Source organism: Carassius auratus, chromosome 34, assembly GCF_003368295.1.
Source record: "Carassius auratus strain Wakin chromosome 34, ASM336829v1, whole genome shotgun sequence".
NCBI classification, from domain to species: domain Eukaryota; kingdom Metazoa; phylum Chordata; class Actinopteri; order Cypriniformes; family Cyprinidae; genus Carassius; species Carassius auratus.
Window position 1 is genome coordinate 26,563,116 of NC_039276.1, and position 26,747 is coordinate 26,589,862.

The 26,747-nt window shown below is 38.7% G+C and overlaps 1 protein-coding gene across 1 annotated transcript; it reads right to left on the reverse strand.

The window, feature by feature from the left end:
• Positions 1-1,912: 1,912 nt before the first annotated feature.
• Positions 1,913-8,412, reverse strand: LOC113053648 (Golgi pH regulator-like). Its single transcript, XM_026218822.1, has 14 exons — positions 8,209-8,412; positions 7,740-7,799; positions 7,544-7,647; positions 7,359-7,465; positions 6,985-7,086; positions 6,641-6,761; positions 6,465-6,545; positions 5,784-5,893; positions 5,069-5,157; positions 4,724-4,816; positions 4,532-4,627; positions 4,096-4,185; positions 3,829-3,894; positions 1,913-2,907 (listed from the first exon to the last, which is right to left on the reverse strand). Exons 1-14 carry the CDS (start codon positions 8,248-8,250, stop codon positions 2,701-2,703), a joined length of 1,368 nt encoding a protein of 455 aa, XP_026074607.1. The 5' UTR covers positions 8,251-8,412; the 3' UTR covers positions 1,913-2,700.
• Positions 8,413-26,747: the final 18,335 nt, after the last annotated feature.

Below are 26,747 nucleotides of genomic sequence, written 5' to 3' on the forward strand. Positions count from 1 at the left end.
CAAACTCCCACCTTAACTTCATTTTGATGCGTACCAAACAAAGCGAAAGAGCAACTGGTGTTATAAAGTGTCCTGCCTTGGTTTCTCCAGGGCTGTTCAAAGTTACGGTTGAGACGACCCATCATTTTCTTGGAAAAACAATGAAATTGACTCAAGATACTTATGCACAAGATAAAGGATGTCCCAAAAATATAAATAACTCATTTTCGACAAAAATCTAAGTTACGGACTTTTGCCCTTCAAGAGCAGATCTGTTCCGACCAGGCTCCCAAAGAGAGGAGACAAGTGGAGGCAATAGAAGCCTCATCAGAACCTTTTGCTCCAGGGAGCCAGGTCAAAAAGCACCCATGTCTGCAAGTTTCCATCAGGGAGCACCTGTATCTGTTGGAGACCCAAAGAGAAGAAAGTAGAGACAGAAAAACCCTCAAGCTTCCCAGTAGGAGCACGGTTTCACAAGGATCACCTTGTGAAACCTAAATGCTTTACATTTACAATTTGAGCAAGTTTCTCTGATGCTCAATAGCCAGATAAGTGAAGTCTTTCCTTCTCATTTCAATGTATTAATGTGTTCATCAGCTTTTTCTAAACTAGCAAACATATAAGTCATAAAACCACGCGCAGGTTCGGGATTTAAGTGGGATAGGTTTGCAGTTGGTGTTTCAAAGCTTTACTCCGATCTAACTCAAGGAGAACCCATGTAACTTTCTTCCACAAACGTCCTACTGTCAACATCCTTACTTCAAGGTTCTCACTGCTAAGCCATTAGTTAATTTATCTGGGCTCCACTAGCCCAGAAACACATTTAAGTCAAGTCATTAGTTTAACACTATCTGGTCAACTGATCAGGTACACACAGCAATAATCCACTAGTGTTAAGCCATTCGGCAAAGCAGGCCCAGACTCACATAGAAAACACACACACGATCTCATGGCTGTCCGTAGCAGCAGAATACATCTTGGCAGTAGATCTGCTTTTACAGGGGATTTTATCATTTTATCTCTCTCCTGCCTTGGGCTTTCAAGCACATTACTGGATATCAGCAGTTCGTTTTCATGCTGTCAACAGCATATACATCTTAACTGTTGTTTATCTTCTCATTCCAGCTTTGTTGGTGGGTTATTTATATATGTTATTTGTGCAGAAACAGTATGTCTTAAATACTCACAGCACCATATCGGCTTATGCATTGGCAGTAGCAAGTTCCTTTACTTGCATGCAGCAGTAAATCTATAATCCACAAATACAGCAGTAACCATCAGCATCAGCATAGCAGATCTATTCCTCCACCAAGACCAAAGACATTCACATTGTTCATTATAATGCATAAAGTGAACACAAGATTTTATTTGCTGCAGAGTTCCTGTATCTCAAACAGTACCTACATGAAAGTATGGCATTAGCGAGTCAAAGGTCATGCATTCGGTTCTCAGGGAAGCCACAGCCTCATAAAGCATAGGTTGAACACAATGCAAATGACTTATATTTTCCTAGTCTGATGACCCTGAATTGAATATGAATGATGGGAACACTTTATCAATGTAAACATATTTACTGTATAGCACTTGTTTAATGTAAAAGACACTGATACTAATGAGTTTTACACAATCAGGATCATTAATCATTGTGTTTCCATAGGCAAAGAATGATAATAAGTGTTTATTGGCTTATTTTCGCTCTTCACATCCCCAGACAACATTACGCAATAGCGTATATAGAAGTGGCAGCCAATGAACATGAGGACGACATGCACCATGCATAATTACATTGATCCTGGAGTTTTACAGAGGGCTGAAGTTAAACTCTGCAGGTAAGTGGCACTCACTCCAGGATCAACCGTTCCCCACGCCTGGTGTACACAATTCAGATGACTCTTCACAAAACATGATTTATTTATTGTAAACCTTACATCAAACTGCCGAATCTACCAATAAGAAACAGAGAAAATGCTTGAAAAAGCCTTTTAATTGCAATCCGAGCTTTCTGTATTTGAACATAGATTGGAGACAGTTACATCTCTGCCATGTAGACAATGCCTTTTTTAGTAAATCAAAAGCACCTTTCCATCCTTCACAAATGAATAACACAAAACCGCAACTTGATGCATGTATTCTTAACCCTTTTCTAGTTGACATGATTTCAGTAGAATTATGGCTCCCACTCAATACAGTATCCACGTATGAATTATTACAGAGACATGGATTAATAGTTACAAAAAAGGCCTGAAAGAAAAATAAGAGACCACCTGTATGCTGTAACATCTCTGAGTGTTGCTGAGATATATATGTGATGTCTATTTATGATAAAAGTTCGCTTAAGAGTGGCTGGTTTAATGGCAAACAAACTAGTGAGAGCAATTAGTTTGTTCACCTACAGTGGTAAACATAATAACACCTGGTTTGAAAAATGTTATGTTCTGTGTATATATATATATATAATACACTGAGAGAAACTACACCCACACTGTATACCATTCTGTCCCCTCCATTAATATGAGTCTTTATAAATGAGACAGCAAATCAACATTTTCTGAACCCAAAGTCAAATAAACACTTTGTTTCTGGGCCCCTCCTGATTCAGGAAATACAGACCCATTCATGCTCATTACAGGACAGAGGCATAAAAGTCCTTCTAAAAGGAGAGACAAAAGAAGGAGACACTTCAGTCCTGTGTGTCTCTCTCTGATGAGGTCACTTGTGAGGTCACAGGGACATGTGCTTCTCGGGTGCCTGTTTATGGGCCAGGTAGAGAAAAAGGATGCTGGAGAGAGCACTGACCAGGAAGATCACGTCAAACCAGCGGTGGTAGAAGTTAAACTGCAGTTCTCCCAGGACCTCCGTCACTATAGTGCGGTACTCTAAAGGCATGCTCATCCGCATCAGGAGCACAGACGACACAAAATACATGCCCTACAAACAGACAGCAGAGAGAGAGAGAGAGAGAGAGATGTCATGACGTTTTGTTAGTAGGACTGGAAATCAAAAACTGTTATAATTCAGAATTGGCTGTACTTTTTATTTTAATCTAAACTTGAACCGAATGATTTTCATGACATCTGATTCTGTTTATGGTTCTGGAACATAAAAGTATGAATTCAGAATTAGAGCTGAAAAAGTTCCTTCATGACTCCTAGACTTTATTGTGATTTCATGATATATTATTATTTATAATATATACATTTTGACACTATGTGAAAAAAAAATTATTAAAAGTTATCCATTATTTTTACACTACCGTTCATAAATCTGGGGTCAGTAAATTCTGTTTAGGTATTTTAAAATGATCTTATATTGTAAAATATCAAAAACTGAAATAACGGTTTTCTATTAGAAAATAAGTTAAACTGTAATTTATTCCTGTGATTACAAATCTGATATTTATTTCATATCATTACTCCATTCCTCTGCTGATTTGCTGCTCAGAAACACTTATTATTATCAATGCTGAAACAGTTCTGCTTAATATTTTTGTGGAAACCATGAGGCTTTTCTTTGTTCCTCAGGAATCGTCGATGAACAAACAGCATTTAATTGAAATCAAGGACTTTTGAAACATTATAAATGTCTGTCCTCTCATTTTTAACCAATTTAATGCAACCTTGATTAATAAAAAGTATGAATTTCTTTCAAAAATAAATAAATATAAAAATATTTATCTTACTGTCCTTAAAATGTAAATGTTCGTGAAATGTATGAAATTTCTTAATGACTATGACACTCAATGTCAACAATGGCCCACATTTTGCTGATATATGGATGTCTTAATTTAACGTTTGATTAAATTAAAAGCAGTCCTTCTAAAATAGTGCTTTTTTTAATATTATGCCTCACCATGATCTGAGCCAGGACGAGCACAATGACATTAGAGGACTTGCTGCTGGAGATAGCGTAGAAAAACTGTGAACAAAACACAAAGAGATACCAAATCAAAACTGCTTTTTATGAGCTTTAAACATCATTATAGCTTCTCAGAAACTGAATTTGGGCACGACCGTGATGCAGTCGCTCAAGGAAACCTCCCTCGACAATGGCAGTAATATGTGACCGTTTGACCGTGATAAGGCTGAATGAGAAAAAAACATGTTCACCCTTTATTACCTTGGTGAGTGTGATTAAAAGGCCTCGTATTGACGTGACTATGATGATTCCCACCAGGATGAAAGAAATGTGCTGAGACCAGAACTTGACCTGTGGGGAAAACAAAGGTTTAAGTTCTGCTGCACATCAATTGCGAGGCTTTATCCATCGGAAAGGGATGAGCAGCATTTGCACTTATCAGTAGTGAGCAAGAATGAAGCTGGACCCAGATTACATGTTTAAGAGGCTGAGTCATTACCTCCTCATGGGGAAAGATTAAACCATCATTTAACAGGCTGGGAAACAATTAACTGCCAGCCAAAGCAGTAAATGTCAGCTGACGCAGCACACAAAATCACAGCATGCATATACAACCACAGTCAGGAGTATAAAGTCTATTAGCGTAGATACCCAACAATTATGACATTAACTACATCAAATTATGACATTAACATACATCAAACTGGATGCCGAGATAGTTGACTGTGATCTCGATTCCTCTGGTCACTGGGTCAGTCTTCCCCACACGGTCAAACACGATGTTTATAGTGGCCTAAAAATAACACATTAGAGCATGTCACTGATGAAGACATGTTTTTACAGTGTTTTATAATACATGCCAAACAAAATGAGCAGAAACGATTCATACCATGAATATTTTCCACACACAGTAGATGGAGAAGAAATACCCTAAGAAGTTGAAGTATTTCCCTTGAAATGTTTTTGAGTACTCTATGCGTTCCTTGGGGTACAGAGACATGAGTTCATTATAGTATTCATAATATTTACTTTTATTTCTATGAAGAATTTCCATGCATTTTGACCAAATGATTTCCATGACTGTCCTGTGATTGTTGGCTATTTTAAAGCAAAAAATAAAAAATAAAAAAACACATTTACTACAATTGCTTACTTGCTGGTTTTACATGAGCATGGGATCCCTGTATATAGAAACGAAACAGATTATCATTGCAAAATGTCATTTGTTAAATACCTTGGTGGCTTGTAGGTCGACGGTCTCCAGGAAGAGCTGTCTACTGAGTTCCTCCAGAGCATCCACTTCCTGCTGGAGCACGAAAAGATCTGCAGTGCCAGAGTTAAGAAACAAACATCCCTCCGAAGATCCACAAGTCACAGCATCCATCAAACTTTAAGCCTGTGGTCCTAAACTAGAGCATCACAATCCCCCCAAAATTAGTGCTCTCAGCCTCGAAAACAATCAACTACCTAGACTACATTAAATGTGGATTTTTAGTCAGTTAAAAAAACAATCAAATTAATAAAATTTCAAAGTCTGGCTTTATTAAAATTATTATTTGCTTTTGCAGAATAAAAATATGCATTGTAAAATCTGGTAGCTGAACCGAAACCAATTGAGAAGCACTGTTTTTAGCCAGCAGGTTAATAGCATTCCACTGTACCATCCGACGGTTATCTACCTGTTTTAGGAATTTAAGGCTAATTTTACAGGAATGTTAAAGGGTTAACCAGTCTATTTAACATGCACATGCTCATATATGCACACACATTATTACTTCCCATTAGCTACTGTTTTAAATTGCTGCTGCGGCAATCCTCCAGGGGCGAGCAGGGGTTAAGTGCTTTGTTCAGACACTTGAAATGTGACCTCAGTAACTCTCCAGTTGCAAAGTCTCATCTAAATGAGACTACTGTAAATAACCAACTCAGAACTTGCACTATTAGGATACTCTCACTGCCTGATGGTGAGGAGGTCACACTCTTGATCATCCCCCAGAATCCCGTCTGTTTATTCTGCTCCTCTCCACGCTGGTACATTTGCCTTCTTGTCATGGCAATCCTACAAATATTTTTAAAAAAAAGTTCTTAAAAAAAAAACCTTGTTCTGTTATGACAAAACTGAAAAATACACTACTTTAGGTTAATACACCATCCAAAAATGTATGGTCAAAAAGTGAAAGTTTTTTAAACGTCATGTTTTCATCATAATAATGGTAATGTGACACTGAAGACTGGATTTAATAGCTGCTGAAAAATGAGCTTTAATGACACCAGAATAAATACAAATGTTAAATATATTAATAGAGAAAACAGTTATTTGAAATTCTAGTAATATTTCACATTATTACTGTGTTTACTATATTTTTCATGAAAAAATAAACAGCCTTGGTGAACAAAAGCGACTACTTACATAAATAAAATAATAACTTTTGAACAGTAATGTGTACAAATGGAGTGATTTATCTCTGTAAATATTTTATTTTATATTTGTAATGTATAGATACATGTATATAAGAACAAAAATGTTAATAAATGTGTAAGTGAATAAATAAATAGACAGAAATGCCTGTGATTTTGTGAGCATGTTTCCTCTTTTTAAATGGATCCCTCTCTTTATACTCCGTGCTTACCTTTTCTTTTTACTGACAATCATGTCCATAGTCTGGAGAAGTCTTCTCTCCAGGGCCAGGATATCACTGTCGGTCACATTTCTGAGCAAATAAACCAAACAAACATCTAGTATCTTACATATAAAAAATATAAACAATACAAAACGCTCTTCTCTGTTATTGTAGAGCACAGATACCTCAGGAAATACGACATGTATGTATAAGGACAGTTCACAGCACCAAAGCCAGACAGCAGAGCCATCAGTGTGACCCCGATGACCCCCACACGACTGATCAGCTGCTCTATAGACAGAATGCCTGAGAATACAAGAAAAAAGATATACATTTACATTTCAGACTGCAAGATAATTATTTGTATATATTTACTTTCTTAATGTGCTTGAAGGTGCACATTATTCCAAATTATTTTTTCTCAAAATCGACTCATTTTCATACACCAGTCGATTATTTATTTTTTGTTAAATATTATTATACATTCATAAATACATAGAGAGAAAGGTTTCATGTTGACAGTGCCTACCATGTTTTGGACTGAGTATAGGGAAAGGATCGCCCAGTTTCCAGAAGAAATACATGAATGTGAACCAGACCACGCATGAAAAAAGCAACCTTTGTCTCTGCACTATAAAAGAGCAACACAATGAGGGTGCTTAAGCAAATTTAAAGGAATAATTCACCCAAAAAAATTTTTTTTTTGAAAACGTTCTCAATCTGATGGCACCCATTCACTGCAGAGAATCTATTTGTGAGCAAGTGATAATGCTAAATTTCTTCAAAACAAAGGATGGTCTGAAGGAAGAGTACATTTTCATCAGATTTCAATTTTTTGGGGTGAACTATTCCTTTTGACAAAAAGCTACAGAATTCATAGAGAGAGAAAAAAAATCTACTTACATAATCGTATATTACTGACCACAAAGTAGCCGATGTAGAACGGCACCACAAATATTAGAACTAGCAATATAACATACAAATTCAGCTTCCAATGGAAATATCTGGACCTGTTTAGAAACAAACAGCATGTGAGCATCTGATCTACAGTTCACATCATCCAATATGTGTAAACCAAGCATACTCACGTGCTGCTTAATACACCAAGGATCTCAAAGATTATGAGCTCAAACATAGTGCAGGAAAAGGCAAATGTGACGGAAAAGACCACCTGCACAACATACTGTCGAACCTGAGGAGGAATTGAGACAGACGTGTATGATGAACACTGAAAGGCAGGAGGAAAACAAGACTGGTCTAAATCTACACTCTTATACACGATACCTCATAATCTTTAAACAACTGCCTCATGAAAAACAGCCACCCAAACCCAAAAAACAGCACCTGTGGACACAAAATCATGTCAGTGAGTGTATTAATGTGTTGCAATATTCACAAACAAAACATAAAACAATGACCTTTCACCTTCAGATTGGTGGAAAAAAAGATTTAGAAATATTCATGTGGAGCAGATCCACTCCCATTGAGCTCAAATCAATTGTTTTTGTTTTTTTAAATAATTACACACACACACACACACACACATTATTATTATTATTATTATTATTGCTATTATTATTATTATTATTATTAGGCATCTGTCAGGCAGACACCTTTTACATTATTTAATTGCTTTTTTATAATTCAAACCATTTAATATTGGTAACATGTTGTTCACTGTACAAAGAATTGGGTATTTGAGGTAGTCTTGTAGCGAATATGCCTTTTTTAATGAAAGAGATATGAGACTTACCTGAGAAGTGATCATGATCACTGAATCTACGAAGAAAGACATGGTGCAACGTGTAGTAGGGAATATATATACAGAAAATGACAAACGTACTCTCAGCTCATTGTGTTTAAAACGCTCTGTTAATATAGAGAAGAAAACTTTGAACAGAACAAGAATCCGACTGAGCTGTCAAGTTACTGACGTCATTGCATGGGACAAAGATGTTTCCGGCGCACAATAAAATCATCATCAAGTGGTTCATAATTCGACCGCTAGAGTTCGCCACCGCCTCAAAAATGATGAAAGACATTTTGAGCGGAGATGTTTTTTATTGTTGTTGCTGCTGCTGCTGTTAATACATAATATTAATCTAAATGTATTAATTAACTAATTTATTCATTTACAAATGCTTGGCCGATGCAAAGGGGATATTTTGCTGAGAGAGAGAGAGAATCAATCAAGAAAAACATTCAAAATATTGAAATATTGCATCCAAATTGGTTGAAAATCTTTGATAGCGTAATTTAGCCCATACCGCTGTAAGGCAGTGAGGTTTGGGGTCCACTCAGTGATCAGAGCCATAGGTGGGACAGACACTCAACAGAAGCCCTACACAAAGAATTCTGCCAAATGATTCTAAACCTACAAAGAAAAACGCCCGATAACGCATGTAGAGCACAATTAGGCCGATTCCCTTCGATTATTAATGTGCATAACAGATCCCTCAAATTCTGGATGCATCTTAAATCAAGTCCCACAGAATCGCTACATTTTAAAGTGCTACAAACCCCAGAACTGAACCCCGAAAAGAGTCTACTCAGACAGCTAGTTATTAACCTGACTAACTCTACTACCACTAACACTAACCAGCCTCGGACCAACTCTGCTTTTCACCCGAACATCAAAATAAATCAAATTATCAAACAATCTAACAAATATCTGGAACATTGGGACCAGAAAACTAAAACACAAAGTAGTAAACTATGATTCTACTGAACTCTAGAATCTAATTTTAGAGAGTGTCAGAGACACAAAGCAGAGGCGGATCCTGACCAGGCACAGGCACAGTGAGCACAGTCTAGCCATCGAGACCGGCAGACACAGAAAGAGCTGGTTACCCAGAGAGCAAAGTGACAGGAGAGACTGAGACAGAGAGGCACTTCCTTCTTTACTGCCATAAATACATAAGAAACCCCTACTTGAACAATTTCACCAACCTAATAAAGAACTTTACAGCCATTATGAAACAGAACAAATAAAGATAGTATTAGGAGAGGGACAGACAGCAGCACTTGCTGCGAGATGTGTGTGTGTGTGTGAGAGAGAGAGAGAGAGAGAGAGAGAGAGAGAGAGAGAGAGAGAGCAGTTGATTGTAGAGCACAAAATTGTGTTTTGTGTCTAACCTCAGTGTGTTACCCTACTGTCCACCACAGTGATCCTTATGTGTGTTTCTATGTAAGTTAAAGACTGGTATCAAATGTTCACATGTTATAATCTGTTACAATTTAATACATCTAAGACGTTATAATCTTCCATTGTATTACTGTGGTTTTCATTTAATTAGTATTTGTTTTATTATATTATTATGTTTTTATATTTTTGTACATGTACTACTAAGCTTTGGCAATATTGTATAATTTACAGTCATGCCAATAGAGCCATTTATTTATTTTTTTATTTATTTTTGTTGAGAGAGAGAGAGAGAGAGAGAAAGTGTGTGTATGATTGAGGCCAGGGGCTAGGTGTTTCATTATTAAGATGGAAAGTCTCTTCAGATTGAAGCGACATATGGAACAGAGAACATGGGAGTCTTGGCTAAATCTCATCCTGTGAAAGCTGTCACCACACAGCAGTCCCAGTGGCTTAGTCCCCAACAGATTACACTTCCATTCAGCCTGTGGTGTTATTTTCATAACACATAAACATCAAAACATTACTTACATCATTTGCAGTTTCTTCTCTTTGCATCATTATGTTTAGTTACAAGTCAAAATTCTATTAAAAATGTTGTGTAGCCTATATTTTTGCATGTTGATGGGTTTTTTGATATACAGTAATTACAGGAATAGTTTTTTTTTTATAGAGAGCAACAATATTAAACTTTGATCAAATGGAGGCTTTAGTTGGGACTCTTTTTTACAGTTGTGATAGAACATATTTCTCAATAGTTATGTCAGATTTTTCGAAACCCTTCATGCAGTGCTCCTCACAGATGTAAAGATGGATGTAAAAGGGATGCAAATCCAAAATGTACAAAAACTACAAAAACACTTAAATGAAGGCTTTTTTCATAACTAGCAAGGGTTGTCACTTTGTCACAGTTTGCATATACCTGTTTTTAGCAATCTAAAAAACAACTAAAAAAAAGTATTTTATGTTTTCTATTATAAAATGTCTTTACAAAACAAGGATGCTCCTCTCTGCTGTTTGAATCAACTCTAGTGTATGTACCTGGTCCTTGTTTACATTACAGTGTAAAATTATTCCTAAGATGTCCCCTTTTGTATAGATCGTAATGAAAATAACAGTTTTGATTTGATAGTATTCATTTTTTTAGATCTGGAATGTATTTCAGTAGTACAGAAATATAGTATGCTGTTATAGAAAATAGTCCTATAGTAGTCAATGGGGTTACTAACAGTCTTCAAAATATCTTCTTTTATGGTCATCACAGGTTTGGAACACTTTAAGGAGTACTGATTGACAGAATTTTCATTTTTAGGTGAACTATCCTTTTAATTTTAAAATTTTTGAGAAACTTGAAAATTGGTTTGTAGGTACATACAATTTCAGTGGTGGTTTTGTTTGAGTGAAAAACAGGGTTAATGTAATTTGAAAGATGTAGTCATTGAATGCATTTTGTAGCAAAGCAATGATACATTATCCACAGTTTAGTCCATATAGACAGCTGTTGTGCTTATTCTGGGAAGAGTCTTAAAAAGCTATCAAGGGTCCTGGTGATTGTAAAAAACTGTTATATTGAAGCGCTTTACTTGTTTTGCATGTCAAAGTTATCTAAAAAAAAAAACACTTTAGGAGAAACACGTGAGAAAAGTTGACTAGAACATATGTGAGTTCCTGTGAGCTTTCGAAAAGCAGCTTCTGAGCAATAAAAACCTGTTTCCTGAAGCAAAACCCGTTGTAAGCAGCTGTTTTAGTCCACCATCACTCTCTTTTTGCTACAACTTGCCCAAAGAAAATAAGCATTAAGTAAAGGCATCCCACAACACCAGAAAAGGCTTGACTTGCTTATAGCCCCTGAAGAGCTTCTTGACAGTGCTGAGGTGTGAATTGAAACAGATGCCCAGGTGTCCCACAGCACTGTCAGCACACAATTGGAGTTGACAGAGTTTTCTAATTCATTGGTTGATTTATTTATATACTGCAGGAGTGTAGGACTGGTGTGTGGGAAGCATCCCCGACAATGAAGCAAAGTAAGGACTCTTGGGAAAGCAATTTTGTTTGTATTTGAGAGTGCTAAAGAAAGATACAGTCTCTCAGGCCTCTTTCAGCTCCCAGCTTTTATTTTCATATTTAATAAATTTATGCAGCAATGCATGGATTGTCTGGTGTTATTTATTTGTTAATTTTTTTATGTGAATATGCTTTGTATATGCTAATTGATAAACCAGTAAACACAGTGCTGCACGACAAGAATATAAAAGTAGACCACTATGCAAACAGTTTTAACATGATCTATTTTTTTAAAGGGGTCGTATGCGATTTCAAATTTTCCTTTCTCTTAGGAGTGTTACGAGCTCTTGGCACATGAAGACGATCTGTAAAGTTGCAAATACTAAAATCCAACAAGCTATTCTTTATCAAAGTTAAGACTCTGCCACGCCCCCCTAAAACGGCTCATTCAAACACGCCCCCACATGTCTACATCACTACGTGGAAATATTTGCATAATGCCACCCACATGTTCATGCAAAGAAAGAAGGCGTGGTTTCAGTAACCGTGGTTAGTGTTTAAGCAACCATGTCAGGGAGAAGCTGGGTGTTTCTAAGCGAAAGCAAAAGCACTTTATATTGGCCTTCCAAGAGTAGATACATTTAAGAATCTTTAAGATTACTTACAACAGAACAGTTGTTAGCAGGTAAGAACGATGGTAGACCAGGGAGGGGTGCAATTGACAGTCTTTAATAAAGAAAATAGTCTTTCTCAGAATAAAGAGAACAAAAATCACGGACTTCTTTCAGCCCAAAACAGAAATTGCCAGACGACCGGGTCTAAGGAAAAACACAAATCTCCACGAGGGCAGAGGCAGGGGCCCTGGGATGTCAACACCCAGTCCATAAACAGAGGAGGTCGCCGACGGTGTGAAAGGCCAAGGACAGGTGCAGCACAGGTACTCTGCAAACAGGCACAGCCGGATAATACGCAGTCCAAAAACAAAATTACTCACAGTAGAAACAACGACAAAAACCATCCATGGACAAGACAGGACAGGACTTGGGAACAGGTGTGTCTCACGTAAGTCCATCGAATAATCCGACAATGAGACAGTGCTAGAAAGAGAGAATAAGAAGCAGAGACAATCAAGGGCAAAAGAGGGACAGGTGAGGGAATGAAAGGGGAGACAGCTGAAAGTGATAATGAGCGGAGGAGTGTGCGTGATAGAGTGAGTAAGTGATCACAAGAGGGAGACAGAGAGAGGGGAAAAGACCAGGATCATGACAACAGTAACGCATTTTATGGACGACTGTTTCATGAACCCAGGAGAGGAGGTAATTCAGACTTTGCTATGACAATCTACACTTCTGTATTACCGTATTTTTCGGACTATAAGTCGCACCTGAGTATAAGTCGCATCAGTCCAAAAATACGTCATGATGAGGAAAAAAACATATATAAGTCGCACTGGACTATAAGTCGCATTTATTTAGAACCAAGAACCAAGAGAAAACATTACCGTCTACAGCCGCGAGAGGGCGCTCAATGCTACTCAGTGGTAGACTACAGGAGAACTGAGCAGCACAGAGCGCCCTCTCGCGGCTGGAGACGGTAATGTTTTCTCTTGGTTCATTTCTCTTGGTTCATGTCAAATTAATTTTGATAAATAAGTCGCATCTGACTATAAGTCGCAGGACCAGCCAACTATGAGTCCGGAACTTATAGTCCAGAAAAAACGGTAGCTACTGTAAGTATATTTTGTTATTGGTTTAAGTAGAAAGGGGAAACAGTGACACACATTCGAGTCATTAACCTTCCATGGCTTGTGTACTGCAAACACATACAAGCTGTGTCTGTCACGCGACTCTGTTCCCCTTTCGGGCTTGAACTGAAAGCTGAAGCTCGCAATTAAGGAGTGAATAAGTTTAATTGGCTTTAAAGTCACATACTAATTATCAGCATCTGGGTTTATCATCTGTGTCTCAGCAATGGTTCACCAGTGACCTTTTACCCATCTTACATTGCGCATTTACTGATTTTCAATTTTATTTTCCAGAGGAAGGTTTTTATCTCTAAAAGGGTGGGTGTCTGTGTGAATATGAGCGGGAGGAAAAGTCTGAAAGCATGTTTGTGTATATGTGGGAGGAAACAGCTGTCACACACAATCTGTGTCAGAATCCTCTTCTGTGAGAGCTAAATTAAGCCTGTCTCCACAACTCCATAGTGGTATACACACAGCTCTAACATCCATTTCATGGTTCATGGCATCAGTGTCAGCTTTAACCTTCAGCTGTGGGGATTAATGTTATAATTCTACACACATCTGCTTATTGTGCAGTCTAAACCTGTGCAAATACAACCTATACACCATAAAAAATAAAAAAAAAGACTGTAAAAATGATACAGTAAAAAATGTTAATTAGTTAACTGTAAGTTTCCATACTATATACGGTGAATAACTTTGTTTAACAGTAAAGTATTGTTTGTTTTTGGACATGAAAAAGAACATATCGTTGTATAATTTACAGTGAAAAATGTAAATTTACACTCCCAAAATTCCTTGCATGACACTTCATATTTTATGGAATAACTGTTTCTTCTTAGGTTTTATTTATTTTATTTTTCTAGATTTTTTTCTCATCAGTTATATACACTGGGGATTTATCTTACATCTAATGTTGTTAAATGAATGTTTATTGCATTATTTCAGCATTTCACTTCTCAGCTTGTGGAAAAGCTGTTTGTTATGAGCTTTGATTCACTATTTTGACTTTCTTATCCCAACCTGTTGTTGGTGGTTATCAGTGTATTACAGTGGTAAAAACAGATATTAGTACTTCCAATAGGCTGGTATATTAGCAATACATCAGTTCATGAAATAAGTTTTTTTTTTTTTTTTTTGTTATTATTATTATCATTATTATTGGGAATTTAACCTATGTCTGTAAAACCTAAAATGTTGCTACCATACCATAAGTTCTTGCAACCACAGCTGCCAGTATTTTACCATAAATGTCACAGATTATTATTATTATTTTACATTAACACAAATTGTAATGGGTTGAGCCCATATTTCAGATTTCCAATTTAAGGTTGTCTCTGAAAATTATTCTGCAATAGCATAAAATACTTCAACATTAAAAAATAAATAAATAAATAAAAAGTTCTGTTCTGTTCTAATTACAAATCACCATAATTATTCTATTGGTCATAATAGAATAATCAAAATTGGACTTATTATTTACATTGTATAATTATTGTAATTTTTTAAAAGGCTACGATAATACAATAATAATTCATATTTAATATATCAACAAAATTGAAGTACTACTTTGTGAAAGAAAAGTTTATTCTAATTATTATTATCTTATTAATGTTTATCTATAATAATTATTCATTTGATTATATTACTTATTCATTTTAAGCAATATAACTAGAGGTTATGTTTACAGTGATTGTAAGGGCAGAAGACCTTGCTTTATTCTGGGAAGGCCTGCATATTCACACAACGTGGAGCTGTGTTTATTTTTCCAGTGGTATGTCCTATGCTTTACGGTCTCTACAGAGTGTGTCAGGGGACGTGTTGAGGCAGAGATACCATCACACCGCTGACAAACGGCTTCACCACTCATAGACAAGAGTGAAATAATGAGAGACACATCTAAAACAGACAGACAGAGGCGGGTTTTCTACTTCTTTTGCTTAGCACATCACAAAAATAAAGCAGTCCTCAGGGGAATGTCTGTCACTTCAGAGTTTCATCAATACAGGTTGGAAGAACTTGACAGAAAGGACTAAAAAACATGAAAGTCCATTCCTAATTGACACTGGGTTGTAAATTAACTGAACCAAAATTTAGCCTGTACTGAGGCTCTGAATGATCTCTATACCTATGTGGATGAAAGGAGAGATCAATTTATGAGGATTATGGCACCTAATTTAAAATCTGTGTGATGAGATAGATAAACTTTTAGTGGTCAAATAATGCAAGGACCTCTGGACTTCAAAGTCAGAGAGAATGAAAAGAAGTGTGAGAGCTGAGTTCAAATTAAGTTCATTCAGTTTTTAGTAACTGCAGATAAGTTTCTTGTGAAGCATGAGACACTGAATGATTACACAGACAGAAATTTGCTTGGAAGTAATTTGCTGACGTATATGTGAGAGATTAGAGGGACGAAAGCTGCCTGCAGGAAACGGTTCATCTCTTAGTGGTGATTTACTTCAAGCACTCATCTCAGTTTAAGCTGTATGCATTGACCTTTGTCGCTCTCTCTCTCTACTCCAGATGTTGAGTGGTTTCTGTAATATTCCCTCTGGGTCAGACTCACTACACAACTCAAATATATTTAACTTGATCAAAAAGGATAAAACTGTAACTGAGAAATAATTCTTTAGATAATGGATCATGTCTTATCAGCTTATGAGGAATAATGGGAACTATAGTAGTAATAAACTGTAAAAACAGCTTTTAAACGATAATGTTATTTATTGAAGGAAAGAGTTATGTAATACCAACTATGCCAGTGTAACAATGACTGAAGCTAAAATGGGATTCAGATGGACTTGACACAACCAGTTCTGGTTACTGCCAGCCCTGTACTGTTCTATCAACAATTAAATATCATCTCAACAGCATGAAATTGGTAAAAAGTCTTAACACACTATTTCAAAAATGAAAGAAAAACACCAACCTGTGCAGTGTTACAAAGCAATTTCAAAGGCTCTTGGAGTCTAAAGAACCACAGTAGCCCCTTTCACACTGAGATTCCAGATAATACATGGGTAATGTGTCCCGGCAATTGTTAAGCCCCTTTCACACTGCACGTTGGTCCTGGAAAATTGCCAGAACATTGCCGGATTGCATTCTGTGTGAACGCAAGCACGTCCCGTGATTGATTCCGGGATTGATCCTGGGTTGGGGACCTAGTAACATTGCCGGGTTCAGTCCCGGAATGAGCTCTGTGTGAACAAAAGCCAGAACCAATGCCGTAAAGGGTGTCTCATAGTGATGATGCACGTTATATGTGCAAACTATGATGAAGCAGAGATCAGGTAGATTCTCATTATCCACTCTAAAAATGAGATTGTTCAGCAGTTTACGTGAAAGTTAATGTGCCTAGAGATTTCGAATCATACATTACTCGTCACATCCTGATGTCACGTGTCATTACGGGACCTTCACAGGTTGTGTGTGAACACGCACAGATTCCGGAAAATCACTGGTAGTGTGAATGAACCAAAATCGAATGATCCAGGAACAATTGCCGGGACACATTACCCATGTATTATCTGGAATCTCAGTGTGAAAGGAGCTTTAATAGGTCCCCAACCTAGGATCGATCCCAGAATCAATCCCGGGATGTTATTGCGTTCACACAGAAGGCAATCCGGTAATGTTCCTGCAATTTTCTGGGACCAACGTACTGTGTAAGGGGCTAGTAAGAGACATTATCCTCAAATGGAAGAAATCTCGGCACAGTAGCCGACATCCTTAGAAGTGATGTTTTTCTTTTTAATTCCTCTAAAAGCACAGTGACCACTCATCCAGGAAGCCACAAAAGACCCAGGAACAACAGTTGAAAGAGCTACAGGCCTCTTTTGCATTAGTAAAGGTCACCATTTGTGCTGAAAGACACTGGCCAAAAATGGGATCCATAGAAGGCAAACACCACTGATAACCCAGAAGAACACAACTCCATACTCCTCAAATAAATTGCATATTAATGGATTAATATAATAAACTGTTTCTTTTAATTTCTTTTGAATTTATTGTCAGTTGTGGGTAGGTGTATGAATACATTAAAATGAAATAGTTAAAAAAGAAATTTTCTGTACACATTATGATTGTCAAATTAAATTTGTTCAAAAAGGGGTTAGTTCTGTTCAAATATCTTGATGTTCAGGTATTTTTAAGTTTGAATAAACTATCTGAATAATTTTTTTGCCCACTTTTCTAAATTGCACTATTAATCTGTCCTCTCTTGCTCTTTCATTTTGTGGTTCTCTCTTGGTTGTAACCAAAGTCTGTTAGTCTGGGCTTTCTTGGGTACTAATGAAAGAGCATTTGACTTATGATTACAGGAGAAATCACCAGTTTCCCATTTCAACATGGTCTTCATGATCCACATACAAACCAGAGTCTTTTCATGATGCCCCAGTGTCTACCCAATGATCTCATTCTGTTTGCTTTTATATTACCATCCTGCTCTTTATTCCCACCCTCCTGGGCTTTTAAATGTATAATACAGTATGAAAATATGAGACTGAATCATGGGATTTCGTCTGTCCTGAAAGCTGCAGGAGAAAAAGACATTATACACACAGGTCCTGCTATGGAGAAATCACCTTTCTCTATATTATTTCCTCATTGTGGACAGAAAATGTTGAAGTTATATTCATAGAGCAATATGTAAAAGTAATAAATATGAATATGGCTGCTAAAAAGTGAAACTAATGATTTTAAGAATATATCAGTATCAGTGTATCAGTCACTCCTATCTTCTCCTATCTTTTTAATACCTATAAAAATACTATGATCCTGTAAACATTATGGTTATCAAAAATGATCACTCCTATGTTCCTTCTCTGCTAATGTCTCCATGGCTAAAATGTCATACTACCATAACAAAATTAACAATTCATCTAACTCTCGCATGCTTTTTAAAACATTTTCCTGATTTCTTTGTCCTCCTACCCCCCCTCACGCTTCATCCATGATAACTGACAACTCACAAGCCACATTTTTCACTAATAAAATTAAAAACATCAGTGCACAATTTTCCACACCACAATCAGTCAAGCTCAACCAACAAACATACACTCCTTCTCTTCACTCTCTGAGGCAGAAGTCTCCAAACTCACCCTTTCTAATCATCCTACTACTTGCACGCTTGATCCTATTCCATCTCATCTCCTTCAAGCCATTTCTCCTGCAGTTGTACCTGCACTCACTCACATCATCAACACTTCCGTCCACACTGGTGTTTTCCCCTCATAATTTAGACAGTCTCGTATAACTCCACTACTTAAGAAACCCATCCTCAACCCATCTCTTCTAGAGAACTACAGACCAGTTTCCCTTCTTTCTTTCATTGCAAAAACACTTGAATGAGCTGTGTTCAAACAAGTCTCTACATTTCTCACACACAACAATCTCCTTGAAAGCAACCAATCTGGCTTCAGAAGTGGACATTCAACTGAGACTGCCTTGCTCTCAGTTGTTGAAGCCCTAATACTGGCAAGAGCGGAATCCAAATCTTCAGTACTTATCCTGCTTGATCTGTCCGCTACTTTTGACACGGTTAACCACCAGATCCTCCTATCAACCCTACTGGTACTATACTTCAGTGGTTTGAGTCTTACCTATCAGATAGGTCCTTCAAAGTATCTTGGAGAGGTGTGGTGTCCAAGTCACAACATCTGACTTCTGGAGTGCCTCAGAGATCAGTTCATGGAACACTTCTTTTCTTTGTCTACATGGCATCATTATATTCTGTCATTCAGAAACATGGCTTTTCATACCACTGCTATGCTGATGACACTCAACTCTACCTCTCATTCCAACCTGATGATCCGACGGTAGCTACTCGCATCTCAACTTGTCTAACAGACATTTCTTGCTGGATGATGGACCATCACCTTCAACTCAACCCAATGCCAAGACAGAACTGCTTGTGGTTCCAGCAAGCCCATCGTTTCATCACAATTTCACCATCAAGTTAGGCCTTGATGACATCCACCATAACTCCTTCAAAAACAGCCAGAAGCCTTGGAGTTATGATTGATGATCAGCTGATTTTCTCAGACCACATTGCTAAAACTGTCCGATCCTGCACATTTGCTTTATTCAACATCAAGAAGATCAGACCCTCGCTTTCGGAACATGCTGCACAACTCCTTGTTCAAGCTCTTGTTCTGTCCAGGCTGGACTATTGCAATGCTCTCTTGGCAGGTCTTCCAGCCAGTTCTATCAAACCTTTACAATTAATCCAGAACACGGCAGCAAGATTAATTTTTAATTTGCCAAAAAGAATACACGTCACACCTCTGTTTATCAATATGCACTGGCTCCCAATAGCTGCACGCATAAAATTAAAGGCATTGATGTTTGATTAGTTAAATCAGTCAGCGGGCTAGCAGTATCCGAAAAATTAGGTACAAACCTTCTATAATAACCTGCCAGCCCCAGGAACTGTCTAACCTCCTTTTTGGTCTTAGGCCTTGGACACGTTGCAACTGCTGCAGTCTTATCAATTTGGGGACGCACCTGTCCATGACCTAAGTGGAAGCCCAGATATCTTACTTCCACCCGCCCAATTGCACACTTCTTCGGATTGGCCATAAGCCCAGCCCTCCTCAGCGTCTTCAGGACCGCTCGCAAATGCTGCATCATAGTTAAGATCCCCAACTCGCCGTGTGACCTCAAAGGGTCCTTGCCACTTCGCGAGTAACTTTGAACTAGACGTAGGGAGTAATACAAGCACTTTATCTCCCGGTGCAAATTGACGTAGTCTAGCCCCCCTGTTTTACAACCGACTCTGTTTGTCTTGAGCCTGCAACAAATTCTCCATTGACAGCCGCCCCAACGTGTGGAGTTTTGTTCTCAGGTTCATGACATATTGAATTTCATTTTTACTAGTAGAAGGTCCGTCCTCCCAAGTTTCTTTAAGGACGTCGAGGACCCGCGGGGTTGACGCCCATAAAGAAGCTCAAAGGGGGAAAACCCCATGGAGGCTTGCGGGACCTCCCGTACAGCGAACAAGAGGGGTTCTAGCCACTTATCCCAATTTTTGGCGTCTTCCTGAACGAACTTACGAATCATGGATTTTAATGTGCGATTAAATCGTTCGACCAGTCCGTCTGTTTGTGGGTGATAGACGCTTGTTCGAATCGATCTAATGCCCAATAACTCGTAAAGCTCGCGAATAGTACGTGACATAAACGCCGTGCTCTGATCGGTGAGGATCTCCTTTGGGATCCCCACCCGGGAGATTAATTGAAACAGTGCACTCGCCACACTCTTAGCGGAAATAGAGCGGAGAGGCACTGCTTCAGGATATCGTGTTGCATAGTCCACCAGAACTAATGCAAAGTGATGTCCCCGTGCTGACCGCTCTAATGGCCCGATGAGGTCCATGCCAATTCGTTCGAAGGGGACCTGCATTAATGGTAGGGGGCACAATGGTGCTTTTGGAGTGGCCGGTGAATTCACCATCTGACATTCACGACAAGCCGCGCACCACCTGTGCACATTCTCGTGAATGCTTGGCCAGAAAAAGCGGGCCATGAGATGGTTTAGTGTGGCCGCTTGCCCTAAATGCCCGGCCATTGGATTACAATGAGCCACCTGGAAAAGCATTTTCCGACGGCTTCTAGGTATTAATAACTGGGTTGTATCTTGCTTTGTCTGGGCGTCTTGGATCACCCGATACAACCTATCTTTTAAAATTGAAAAATAAGGATACGAGAGCGGTTGGTCAGGGTGCAGAAGCTGCCCGTCGATCGAACAAACCTGATCAAAGGCATTTTTCAGCGTTTCATCACAGGACTGTTCCAGGGGAAAATCATCACGCTCAGGGAGGATGTTCCGCTCGAGAGCACTCGGTTCCCCTGCAACAGGCTCTTCTCTTGTTTCCTCCAAGAGACATCCGAACACAAATACCCCAATAATTTATTAAACGTTGGCCAATTCATTCCCAAAATTATCGGATGCTTGAGGTACGGATTAACTGCCACCTCTATTCTATGCTTTTCTCCCCTAAATTTAATATTCACAGGCAAAATAGGATAATTCACCACTTCCCCATGTACACACCGAACCTTAACCATGCGGCTACTATCCAATGCCCTCGGATGAATCAGACTTTGATGGATGGAGGATTGGTTACATCCTGAATCCACCAAAGCCTGATATGTACCCCCCTTTATACTCACTGGTATTTGGTATAGGCCAGCTTGATCGAGGGCAGCCTTTGGTGCATCGGGGACACCTTTCAATAAAATGCCCTGGGTCCCCGCAGCGCCAACAGGCTGGCCCAGACTTTACCGCCGCCCTGGCAGCAGGAAGTGGGTCAAGCGATTGGCGAGGAGAGAGTGGAGAGGGCGTGGCTTGGGGAAAGGATCCCGTGGGCGAACTCCCACCCCTGGGAGGAGCCCTGGGCCCCACTGCTGGTTCGGCCACGTAACCCGTCCTCCACCTCAGGGCTAGCTTCGGGAGAAGCCCTCCATGGGACCTAGGGAAAGGGACAGGTTTGGAGAGAGAGAGGGGAGGGGAGGAGAGAGAGGGAGAGAGAGAGGCAGATGGTAAGGGGTCGCCGACCCCTGGACACGCCACCATTTGGTCTTCCACCAGATGGATGGCCTGGTTCAGCGACGTCGGGCGGTGGCACTGGACCCACTGCGCAGTCTTCCTCGGCAGCTTGGCCACGAACTGCTCCAGTACCACACGATCGATCACGTCCTTGACGTCGCTACTCTCGGCCATCAACCACTTGCGGCAGGAGTCCCGGAAGCTGCTGTGCCATTACGAAGGGCCGGCCTGACTCTTCCAGGGTCAGAGTCTTGAACCTCTGGTGATGTTGCTCCGGGGTCTGACCAACCCGCTGGAGGATGGCATGCTTGAGGTCCTGGTAGACCAGGAGGTTTTGGACTGGCAGTTGGTGAGTGGCTACCTGCGCTTCTCCGGACAGCAGGGAAATGAGCCGCATGGGCCAGTCCGCGGGGGGCCACCCACGAGCCTCTGCCGACTTTTCAAACAGATCCAGGAAGGCCTCCGGATCATCGTGAGGCCCCATCTTGTTGAGCGGCAGAGGAGATGAACTGTCTTTGAAAGAGGGGGTGGCCCAGACCTCCCGGTCTACCCAGCTCCGGAACAGCTCGCGGTCTTCATGCTGGGCCCGGAGGAGCGCCTCGAAGCGTCCTGCTCCTCCTTGATCGCCAGCATGTGTTGGTGTTGTTCCTGATTAAGACCGGCGAGCGACTGGATGATGTCCGCAAATGGCGTACCTGACCGAGATTGCATGGCGGCGGCGATCTTCTTCCTTCCCGGGTTTTCGGCACCAGTGTAACAAGGTTCAACACAGTCTTAGTAGGAAGGAAGAAGACATGGGTAGGCTTGGTGCTGGGACGCTCGTTTATTTTGCATATAAAAAGAAATAACGATGCCCTCTTGGCATAATCAGTATAATACTGCACAATCACAGTCAATAATTCAGAATTCACTGAGGAGTCTTCTCAGTGCAGCACGAGGTCCCAACGTGTCTCTCTCTCTCTCTCTGCGGTGACTCGGCTTATATCCGGTCTCTCCACGCCAATTACTGCAATCAAACACACGTGTTCGTTATTTGCACTTGACCTACTTACGCCTCGCTCTGCTCCCTCGTTTCTCCCGTTGCAGATTGCGCTAAACCACGCCTTCCTCGCCACAATTACTTCAAACTTATGTGCCCTCTAGAAGTTTGCATTCTGCAAGTGAACGTCGCTTGATTGTGCCATCCCAAAGAAGCACAAAGTCACTTTTACTCAGCTCACAACTTGGATTTTATGATTATCACTGAATCCTGGATAAAGGTTGGTAATCTAACTCTTCTGATCTATTCTGATCTGATCCCTGCTGATTGTAAATTTTTGAACTCTCCTCGTCCGAGTGGATGCAAGGGTGGTATAGTATAATGTGGCTAACATTCCAATATCAAACAAACCAATATCTTGGAGTAATTCATGTTCTCAAACAGTACACTGAATGAACTGCTGTGAAGAGAGAACTGAAGATGAACACCGAGCCGAGCCAGATAACAAACAAAAGACTGACCCGATCTCTCCTGAAGCCAACAACAATCTCCTTCCTCTTCTCCTCCACATTCAAAGAGAGATTGTTGTCACTGCACCTCCCGACCTGGTGGCTCACCTCACTCTTGTAGTTTGTCTCGTCTCTGTTGCTAATGAGACCCACTACAATTGTGTCATCTGCAAACTTAATGAAGATGTTGAAGTTATGTGACGATGTTGAAGTTAGAGTGAAGAAGAGGGGGCTCAGCACACATCCTTGGGGGGCAACAGTGTTCAGTGTGTTTGTGCTGGATGTGTTGCTGGCGACCCGAACTGCCTGAGGTCTTCCAGTCAGAAAGTCCAACAGCCAGTTGCACAGTGAAGTGTTGAGTCCCAGCTGGACCAGTTTGTAAATAACCCATTGAGGGATGATTGTGTTGAATGCTGAATTGAAGTCTATGAAAAGCATTCTGACGTATGACGTATATTAGTTGCAATATATGTGTGTGTGTGTGTGTGTGTGTGTGTGTATTAAAATTAACAGCCACAACAAATTGGACATTTCAGAAGAAGACTTTAATTCTGTTGACTGATTTAATTTAAGATTTTTAAACAAACACACACACACACACACACACACACACAAACATGAAAATCAGTTTCAGGAGCACTGACCCTGCAATAGAGTACAGTAAAATATGACATTATTAAAACCCACAAGAGGCTGTTTAGTAGTGTTACATTAAACTGTATGTTAGTATAAGGTTGCAAAAGCTTCAGAGGAGTGTAAAGTCCTCAGGGAGTGCACAGAATATCCTATGATCCCACTCTCACCCGAATACAAAATCTACATATAAACATGCAGAGAAAGAGAGAAAAATACAGAATGAAGTTCCAGCATTCTCTATTATAAATACCCGTAAATCAGTGCAAGCAACTCAAAGCCGCATGGTGGCCGAATTTACGGCCTTCATTTTGGATTGAAAGACTCTCATCAGTATTTCTATCATTTGCAATATTTCTCCCCTTCCCTGTTTCCCACCGTCCTTCATATTGGCCTATACATTTCCTTCAGTCTCTCTCAAAAACATTTTTTTTTTTTAAGACAGAACATAGTGAAGACCAGAATGCATGTTAGTATAACTCATTCCTTGGATGAGCAAGAGATTTTCATCAGCAGCCATTTGCTGATTATTTTTATTTTATTTTAAAAGACATACAGATTTGGAATTAAATAAGGGTGTAAATAAGGAGTAGAATAATGACGGAATTTTCATGTTTATCAAAAGTAAATAAATAAAGAAACAAACAAATAACTGCAACTTTCCTTTTAGGATAGAATTGATCAAATTTAGGACAAAACTAAAATTATTTTATTGGCCAATGTTTAATATTTTTTTTACCTATAAAAAAGACAATGAAAAAAAAAAACTTTGAAATATGTTAATCTTTATTTTGAGGTCTTTTTAAAATGCACATCATATTTTCTGTTATGTAGGAAGATAAGGGAATATCTCAGAGAAATCACCCCAGTATACACACATTTAACAACAGCATCATTTCATCTGAGTTCATTCACATAACAAAACACAATTCTGTCCCACTCATGTTGTTCCATTTGTTTATATTATTAAAAAAAAAAATTACAATTTAACTATATTTAATATAGTGCCTATTTAACTATATTTTGGGGACATATTTCTACACAAAAGTGAGCTAAACCTGACAAAATCTAAAAAAAAAAAAAAAAAAAATTCCTCATTTGTAAAATTTGTATAAACAAAGTAAATTATGTTGGTTTATTTTTTATTTTATTTTTTGTAAAAATTCAGAAATTTTTCTGTAAGTGGCAGGTTTAGGTGTAGGGTAGGTGTTAGTGCGACAACATACAGTTTGTACAGTATAAAAACCACTAACCTATGGAATGTCCCCATTTAGAAAGCTAAGTAAACGTGTGTGTGGGGGGGGGGTGTTGGTGTGTCACAGATCACTGAAACATTGCCACATATCCTGAATGGCTGTCATGCTTACAAGGGAATGTAAATAGCACATCATGAGAGAATAGTGGACCTGATAGTGAAAGACATTTCAAACCATTTACCAGCTTAAAGCTGCAGTACGTAACTTTTTGTAACTGCTTGAGTCTTACGGAAGAACATCGTAGCCAGAACTACTTCCCTCTGTTTATGTCTATGAAGAATCACAAAGGTACTGGGTTACGCCGCCGCGGTACCCCCGAAGCAATCTAAAATAGTCCGAATGTAAACAATTATTATAGGTGCACCCTAGTGATTCAGGACAAGCTAAAAACACGGTTTGGAAAATGGATTCATGGTGTATTCGCTTATTATATACATTTTTCTACATTTTGAACCCAAACAAAGTTACGGACCGCTGCTCTGATGGAGGAGCTTGATTTTTTTCACAGATTATCTGTCTCATATTCTACTGTCAGGACATAATGACAGGTTTAACAAATATGTAAAAAATATATTTTTACAAAAGTTACCTACTGCAGCTTTAAGCAAGAATATTCAAACATTCTTGTGTAAAATCAGTATGTTTCAGTATTGCAATAGTAACCCTGAAATCGTTTCATGTCTGTCTGCTAATACACCAGATGTTGTTATGATTAATGAGGAGTGTATAGATGTTCAATAAATAATAAATAAATATATATATATATATATATATATATATATATATATATATATATATATATATATATATATATATATATATATATATATATATATATATATATATATATAAACATTTTATGGGTCAAAATGATAGATTTTCTTTCATGCCAAAAATCATTATGATATTAAGTAAAGATAATGTTCCATGGAGATATTTTGTAAAGACCCTACTGAAAATATATTAAAACATTATTATTTTTTGACTAATAATATGCATTGCTGAGAATTTCATTTGAAAACTTTAAAGCAGATTTTCTCAATATTTTGAATTGTTTGTTTTTAATTAATTTATTTTGCATCCTCAGATTCTTGATTTCCCAGTAGTTGTATCTCAGCCAAATATAGTCCTATCCTAACATATTTATTCAGCTTTCATATGATTTCAGTTTGACAGGTGGCCCCTTATGACTGGTTTTGTGGTCCAGGGTAATATATGAATTATACTGTTTAATCCAAGTCTTCTGTGCTATGAATTAGGCTTTAATTTGCACATACATATAGCACATATAATAAGGTAAACAGGAGCTAAAATGTGCTTGCTTGACACAAGAACAACTGAGGCTTGCTCTCGCATGTCAAGCTTTTATGTTTGAGCTTGTCTGTTTCGCATGTTTGATGGGCTCTTTATGTGGGTTGATCAATGTCAATGAGTAACTGATGACAGAATTTTTGGGTAAACTTTTTTGGATGAATCAT